Raw genomic sequence first — 8,636 nt, 5'->3', positions numbered from 1 at the left:
ACAAGATCTTACTTGTAGGGTATTTTATGAAGACCATAACATGATCTTATTTCCTTTACCTGCATTCAGAGCTAAATATAATTTTTCAATATTAAACTTACCCGATAATCATGTAGCTGTCAACTCCGTTGCCCGACAGAATTCTACGGGAGGGATACGCCAGCTATCACTATACTAGAAGGGGGTGTACTCACAAGCGCCACCTGTGGCCAGGTACTACAGTACTTGTTGTTGACGCCACCTCACTTTTTCCTCTGTCGTGCTTCCGGCAAGACGTTCTTGGATACGCTTATGATTTTGGAGTATTGTTCACGGTTTGGTGAAGTATTTCTCTAAAATTTGCAGCTATTCGCTATACTAGAAACTTCTATATTAGCTTAGTTAGCTTTTGGAATTAATTTAATTATGGTGACGAAGAGAGTATGAACTCTCTTTCACCTTTAAATGGCCGACCCTTCCCTTAGACGGAAGTGTTGGTGTCTAAGAGAGTATAGACTCTCTTTCTTAATTTTGCTTAACAAAAGTTATAGATTTATTTTATATCTCTCCGCCTTTTATAGGCCTCTTCGATTAACTTCCTTTTATTATAAAATTATTAAAATTAATTTTTATATTTGTTTATATTCGACCTTTCCTAATGGTAGGCGGTCTTTTCTTGTACCGAAGTTAATTAACATTGAGCCCGTCATTTCGGTTTTACCTGTTAACATATTATGCTATTTTAACGTTTTTGAAAGAATTTCTTTGATAGTCTCGTACTGTTTTCAAAGTTGAACTAACGTTTTGTTTTGTCTCTGCAGTTGTTGACGTTTCAGAACGTTCAACTTGCGCTCTATCGTTACGATAGAGAGAGAATTTTCACGGTGTCACGTTGCAGTAAGAGTAACCGTGTCTAGCGTTTTGTTCATTCTTTCTTAACTTAATGGTTTTAATTCTACAAGGAACTTTTCATTTTGGGAAATATTTTCCTTTAACAATAATATGTTTTAACGATATATATGATTGGGCTCTTCTCTCAGGTTCTAAGTCAAGAGAGAGAGAGAGAGAGAGAGAGAGATAGAGACGGAGGGAGAAAGAGGAGGATAAACGTTTCGTTCAAGCGAGTAACGTTGTTATCGTTTTTGCTCTTCTCCCTAGTCTCTTTAGGGGAAGAAGGTAAACGTTTCTAGAGTTTTTCTTGTTCTCAAGCTTTATGCGGTGAGAGATTTTAAACGTAGTTTATTTGATCTAGTGTTTAGTCTCTTTCCAGCCACTGAATTATTTATCTTTCATTAGATTTTTCTGTTACATTGTAATTCTGTTTTCGCAATTACTAACTTTTGAGAAAGGATAGAATTGCGTGTTTCAGGTACAAACCACTTAAAGTTTCGAGTTCAGTGAAATAAGTGCAAACAGAAAATCAAAAGTGATAAGTGATTAGCGCAAAGTGTGTCAGTGTTGTGCGTGAGGGTACTTCTGTGCGTGCCAGTCGTCCTCCCAGTCCGGGACCTCTTGCAAGCTCCCAAGCCCAGGGGAGAAGCAATGTCGAAGGGCAAAAGGGTTCGGCAGGCCTTGATCGGCGCACAGAAGTATCCTCGGTGGTTGCGGGCGTGTCTTAAGAGACCGTCACTCCCACCCGCAGACGATTGAGCCCTTATTTTGCTCGTCTGCAGAAGAAATTTCGGGGAGAAAACGCTGGTCTCAGGTCTCAAGACCTCTTAAACGTAAAGTCCAGACCTATGCCAGACGTACGAAGTTAGAGTTCAACAACCCGGATGCAGTCATTGGGTTAGCTCTGACTCTCCTCAGTCTCATAATGCGTGAGTTTCAGGCTGAGAAGGTTACACCTCCTCCTGCGAACGCTCCGCCTCTCCGCAGTCCAGTCTGCCAGGCGTACGAAGTTGAGGTTCCTCAGGCTACCTTACCGCGTTCTGAGTTGCCAGTTACCAGCGGTGTGCAGCAACCTCCGCCTCCTCCTGCGAGAGCTCCGCCTCACCGCAGTCCAGTCTGCCAGGCGTACGAAGTTGAGGTTCCTCAGGCTACCTTACCGCGTTCTGAGTTGCCAGTTACCAGCGTTGTGCAGCAACCTTAACCTTCCTTAAGGCAACCTCAGCAATGGGAGCAGGAGTCTTATGCCTTACTTCCTCCGCTTCCGCTTGCGGTTCCACCAGCGAGGCAACAATCTCTTGAGGTACGACAACCTCTTCCATCAATGATGCAGCCACCTCAGCACTCGCTGCAGCTTAGGCTAGCTCCTCAGGAACCTCAACTCGCGAGACAAGAACTGCGTTCTGCGCAGCCGCTATCTCAACTCTCGCAGCTCACACCTCAGGAACCTTAACTCGTTCCTCAGGAACCTGCTACTGCGCATCCGCAACCCTTACAACAAGCGCAACTCTTGAGGCAGCAACCTCATGCTATGAGTCAGCCACCTCAACGCATGCATCTGCCACTTTCTCCTCAACTTGAGAAATAACAAATGACAATAATAACACCTCATTACTTTCATAACTTGCATTTGTAATCATATACATGTATGCCTACACATTATGATAATGGAGGTTATTTGTCTTACTTATATAAAAATATATATGTATTCCTTGCAATATATTTTTAACAATATCGCAAAATATGGCAAAAATATCTTCAAAACAAAAATGAATCATGAGTTATGAATGTAAGGTAAATATTATGTTGATATTAAAACCCCATGCAAGCATGCATGAAGCACTCTAGCACTGGTCATGGAATTTCTGAGAAATGTTAAACGCCATGCAACACGCTCTGCTTACCTTACAGCATGCTCTACATACAGCATGCTCTGCATACAGCATGCTCTGCATACAGCATGCTCTGCATACAACATGCTCTGCATACAGCATGCTCTGCATTCAGCATGCTCTGCATACAACATGCTCTACATACAGCATGCTCTGCATACAACATGCTCTGCATACAGCATGCTCTGCATTCAGCATGCTCTGCATACAACATGCTCTGCATACAGCATGCTCTGCATACAACATGCTCTACATACAGCATGCTCTGCATACAGCATGCTCTGCATACAACATGCTCTGCATTCCTTACCGCATGCTTCTCAGTCATACATCTTTGGTTGTTGCCAACTCACTAGACTGTCAAGCAGTTTCATAATGTTGCCTTCTAGTCTGCTGTTTTTGCACCATTGAAACCCTCACTGAGAGAACTTAACTTTTCTCGGATATGGTCCCTGTAGATGAGAAAGTGCTTTTCTCCCTCCTTCTGATATTCCCTTGAGGACTCTGTCATTTGGAGAGGAGCCTTTAGCTACGTAGCCTCCTATGGACTTTTATTTTAGCATAACATGCTTCCAGGGAAGGTAATGGTTCCACTTCAGTCACTAACCCCGTCTGTTACCACACCTGCTCCCATAGACCTTGAGCTGTGTTGCAAGACATGCAGTCTAAGCTTAGTCCTTGTTAAAGGATTTTTTGTTTACGGAGTCAGTGTGTCACTGGGAAGACGTTCAACAACCAGCAGAAGTGACTTGTTGTGACGCAGTGCGGCAACCTCAGCAACCCGATAAGGAGTTGTCTGTACGACCCAGACAGTCTAGACAGCTTCGGGTTGTCACTGTACTTCCTCGCTTCCCCATGGTTGACAGTTCACAGACTGTGCAGCAGTACCATGATCTTGTGTCCGGCTCCGTCAGACGACTGGCTTTTAAGAGCTCCCACAAGTCGTCGCTGTCTGGAGATTCTCAGATGGACTATGGATCTGACCAAGGAACTGGGCCTCCTGGTCAATTTTGAGGAGTCTCAGCTCATCCCATCCCAGACCATTGTCTCCCTGGGTATGGATCTTCAGAGTCGAGCTTTTCGGGCTTTTCCGTCGGCCCCAAGGATCTTCCAAGCCCTAGAATGCATCCAGAGCATGCTGAGAAGGAACCGATGCTCAGTCAGGTAGTGGATGAGTCTAACAGGGACACTTTCATCGCTGGCCCTGTTCATCGTGTTAGGGAGAATCCACCTCCCCCCCTTCAGTATCATCTAGCTGCTCACTGGATAAAGGACATGACGCTAGAGACGGTCTCAGTTCCTGTTTCCGAAGAGAGGAGGTCTTCTCTCGCGTGGTGTAAGAACAGCTTTCTTCTCAAGGAAGTCTACCTTTGGCTGTTCAGAAACCCGACCGCCGTCTCCTCTCGGACACATCAGACACGGGCTGGGGTGCGACTTTGGACGGACAGGAATGATCGAGAACATGGAATCAGGAGCAAAGGACACTTCACATCAATTGCAGGAGTTGTTGGCGGTTCTTCTGGCCTTGATAAACTTCAAGTCCCTCCAGCTTAACAAAGTGGTGGAGGTGGACTCTGACAACACCACAGCCCTGGCTTACACCTTCAAGCAGGGAGGGACTCTTTCGTGAAGTTGTTCTAGATCGCAAGGGACCTCCTCTTCTGGTCTAAAGATCGAAAGCTCACGCTGGTAACGAGGTTCATTCAGGGCTGTATGAATGTCATGGCAGATCACCTCAGCCGGAAGGGTCAGGTCATCCCCACAGAGTGGACCCTTCACAAGAATGTTTGCAGCAGACTTTGGGCCCTGTGGGGTCAGCCAACCATAGATCTGTTCGCTACCTCGATAACCTAGAGACTCCTATTGTATTGTTCTCCGATTCCAGACCCAGCAGCAGTTCACGTGGATGCTTTTTCTGCTGGATTGGTTCCATCTCGACCTGTATGCATTCCCGCCGTTCAAGATTGTCAACAGGGTACTTCAGAAGTTCTCCTCTCGCAAAGGGACACGGCTGACGTTGGTTGGCTCCGCTCTGGCCCGCGAGAGAATGGTTCTTAGAGGTACTGCAATGGCTGGTCGACATTCCCAGGACTCTTCCTCTAGGAGTGAACCTTCTGCGTCTACCTCACGTAAAGAAGGTACACCCGAACCTCCACGCTCTTCGTCTGACTGCCTTCAGACTTTCGAAAGACTCTCAAGAGCTAGGGGCTTTTCGAAGGAGGCAGCCAGAGCGATTGCCAAAGCAAGGAGAACATCCACTCTCAGAATCTATCAGTCTCAAGGGGAAGTCTTCCGTAGCTGGTACAAGACCAATGCAGTTTCCTCAACCAGTACCACTGTAACCCAGATTGCTGACTTCCTGTTATATCTAAGGAAAGTAAGATCCCTTTCAGCTCCTACGATCAAGGGTTACAGAAGTATGTTGGCAGCGGTTTTCCGCCACAGAGGCTTGGATCTTTCCACCAACAAAGATCTACAGGACCTCCCTAGGTCTTTTGAGACCTCAAAGGAACGTCGGTTGTCCACTCCAGGCTGGAATCTAGACGTGGTCCTAAGGTTCCTTATGTCATCAAGATTTGAACCTCTCCAATCAGCCTCTTTTTAGGACCTCACATTAAAAACTCTTTTCCTCGTGTGCTTGACAACAGCTAAAAGAGTAAGTGAGATCCACGCCTTCAGCAGGATCATTGTTTTCACATCTGAAACGGCTACATGTTCCTTGCAGCTCGGTTTTTGCTAAACGAGCTTCCTTCACGTCCTTGGCCTAAGTCGTTCGAGATCCCAAGCCTGTCCAACTTGGTGGGGAATGAACTGGAGAGAGTACTTTGCCCAGTTAGAGCTCTTAGGTACTATCTAAAAAGGTCTTAACCTTTACAAGGACAATCAGAAGCCTTATAGTGTGCTATCAAGAAACCTTCTTTTCCAAGTTCTAAGAACTCAGTTTCTTACTATTCAGGCTTCTGATTAGAGAAACACATTCTCATCTGAAGGAAGAAGACCTTGCTTTGCTGAAGGTAAGGACACATGAAGTGGGAGCTGTGGCTACTTCAGTGGCCTTCAAACAGAGCCATTCTCTGCAGAGTGTTATGGATGCAACCTATTGGAGAAGCAAGTCAGTGTTCGCATCATTCTATCTCAAAGATGTCCAGTCTCTTTACGAGTACTGCTACACCCTGGGACCATTCGTAGCAACGAATGCAGTAGTAGGCGAGGGCTCAGCCACTACATTCCCATAATCCCATAACCTTTTAACCTTTCTCTTGAATACTTTTTATGGGTTGTACGGTCGGCTAAGAAGCCTTCCACATCCTTGTTGATTTGGCGGGTGGTCAATTCTTTCTTGAGAAGCGCCGAGGTTAAAGGTTGTGATGAGGTCCTTTAGTATGGGTTGCAGCCCTGTATACTTTAGCACCTTTGAGTTGATTCAGCCTTCCAAGAGGAACGCTGCGCTCAGTAAGGAAGACGATCTTATTAAAGGCAGAGTAACGGTTCAAGTCGACTTCCTTACCAGGTACTTTTTATTTCATTGTTATTGTGGATAACTGATTATATGAAATACGGGATACTTAGCTATCCTTTAGTCTTGTACACTGGTTTTTCACCCACCCCCCTGGGTGTGAATCAGCTACATGATTATCGGGTAAGTTTAATATTGAAAAATGTTATTTTCATTAGTAAAATAAATTTTTGAATATACTTACCCGATAATCATGATTTAATTGACCCACCCTTCCTCCCCATAGAGAACCAGTGGACCGAGGAAAAAGTGAGGTGGCGTCAACAACAAGTACTGTAGTACCTGGCCACAGGTGGCGCTTGTGAGTACACCCCCTTCTAGTATAGTGATAGCTGGCGTATCCCTCCCGTAGAATTCTGTCGGGCAACGGAGTTGACAGCTACATGATTATCGGGTAAGTATATTCAAAAATTTATTTTACTAATGAAAATAACATTTTAAGACAAAAGGTTTACCACAGTCTTCCAGATTTTCTCTTTGGAAAAGGATATTATGATTACTTCAGAGAATGAATTTCTTTTTCTGGTGTGAGCTGTTAAGTATTATTTGGAAAAAACAGACATTAGTGGTAATGTTCTTATGTGTACTTTATTTTGGGGGTTAAGTTTTCTTATTGCCTTTTATCCTAAAATCCTATGTCCTGTCTGGTTGAAATATTGGTTATACACCTCACAAGGAGTTGCATCTAAGTCACATGAAAGGCCTTAAATTTAGAGTGCATGATATTAGAAGTGGAGCTACTTTGTTGAATTTTTGCAGGAACCTTTTATTTAGAAAGAGGTTTTGTAACTAAATGTTTTACCAAATCGGTATTCGCTAAAGATTATCTTAAAGAATCCTGGTTCTCTTATCAAGACTGTTGGGCTTTAGGTGCAGTAGTATTTAATGGAGATCTGGTTACATAAAAGTTGGGTTTCTTTTAGTTTTATTAATGAATGAATTTAAGTAGTGTAGGTTTATTTTTTCCTATCATGTAATCACGGTGTAGGGTATTGTGTATAGGTAAGTAATAGATAATGAAGTATTTGGAAACAATATAGAGTTATAACATAAGTTGTAATGCTTTGGTACAGAAGCACTAGACTAATAGGTAAGTCTAGACTTTAAATATACTATCTCTTTCCTTCATGTCCTACCTCCACCTGAGTTTGGGAGTCAGCAATTTGAACACCAGAGGAGATTCATAGAAATCATTGGAATTTTTATAAAAGTCAAAATTTATTATTTCTATATTCCCCTGGTGTTCATATACAGTATATACCCATCCTCCTCTTCATTGACTAATGATGTTAAAAGGTTAGGAAATTAGTTTTGACTCCGAGACTTGGGATTCGACAGGTATGGGCTAGCCACATTATAGTCGTTGCCATTGTTGGCAAGGATACTGGAAAGTTTTGTTTGTTTGAGTTATGTTGTTGAGTCAGTTTCAAGAACAAAGCAATATGAACATCAGGTGAGTGCAGAAATAATAAATCTTATTATTGAAATGCTTTTTTATCAAAATTTAAGTTTTCTTTTTGAATTGAAGTTATGATGTTAAAAATTATAGACTTTTTTATGTAACCCAGATTTATTTTAGAAAAATATATTACTTTCCACTCATGCATTGTGATGGCTTGTGGTTAGTTTATATAGAGGTGAAATTAAAATTTGATTGAATTGGTAAAAATTAGGGTTATTTATGACAAACTCTCATCAATTTTAAACCTAGTATTTCCATTGTATATAAGTAACTAAAGATAGTTATGTGTTGATGTATGAAACTTTTGAAGGTAATACAGTAAATTAACAAGAGTAAATTTTGAAAAAATTAAAGTTTTATTAATTTAAAGTAACAAAGATTTTAGACTTTATAAAAGTTTATTTGTACTGGTACTACCAACTTTATTAGGTGCTGAATAAACGGAAAGGTCCAGCAGTATGGGGTCCCCGTGCTCAGATTGACCGCCAACTTTACAAGAAACACATGCAGTCTGAACTGCTCAAGATACCAAATCTCTCTATCATAGAGGGTTCTGTAGAAGATCTTCTCTTGCTAGAACCTGAAGTGTCTGGTTCCTCTAAGGAAGGTATTTTTCATTGATAGTTTCATATGTTTAATTATAGAACTTTACAAATTCAAAATTGATATTCATATTATATTATTATTCTGATAAAATTCAGAACAGTTTGTTTTGATAATAAAGGTGGCTTATATTTCTCATGAAACTCAAAGTTCTGGTGTCTTTACATATTCTGTTTGTTTGTAGTACTTATATACAAACCTTTTGCCCTTTATAATATGAATATGTCTTTAGTGGCACTGGAACTGCCATTGAATTGTTAAGAAGGTAGTTGAATAAGGACAGGTGACGTGAAGG

General features: G+C 42.1%; 1 protein-coding gene across 3 annotated transcripts in view; it reads left to right on the top strand.

Annotated features, from left to right (window-relative positions):
* The window catches only part of LOC137656232 (protein MTO1 homolog, mitochondrial), a 141,836-nt gene that overhangs the window by 36,300 nt on the left and 96,900 nt on the right, over nucleotides 1-8,636 (top strand). For all 3 annotated transcript variants that reach the window (XM_068390407.1, XM_068390409.1, XM_068390404.1), the window contains exon 4: nucleotides 8,168-8,345. In XM_068390407.1, the coding sequence (XP_068246508.1) occupies nucleotides 8,168-8,345 (178 nt within the window). The remainder of the gene's footprint in view (nucleotides 1-8,167; nucleotides 8,346-8,636) is intronic.

Source organism: Palaemon carinicauda, chromosome 1 (genome assembly GCF_036898095.1).
Source record: "Palaemon carinicauda isolate YSFRI2023 chromosome 1, ASM3689809v2, whole genome shotgun sequence".
Lineage (NCBI taxonomy): Eukaryota > Metazoa > Arthropoda > Malacostraca > Decapoda > Palaemonidae > Palaemon > Palaemon carinicauda.
The sequence above is the reverse complement of the archived record's forward strand: the minus strand, read 5'-3'. Positions and strand labels throughout refer to the sequence as shown.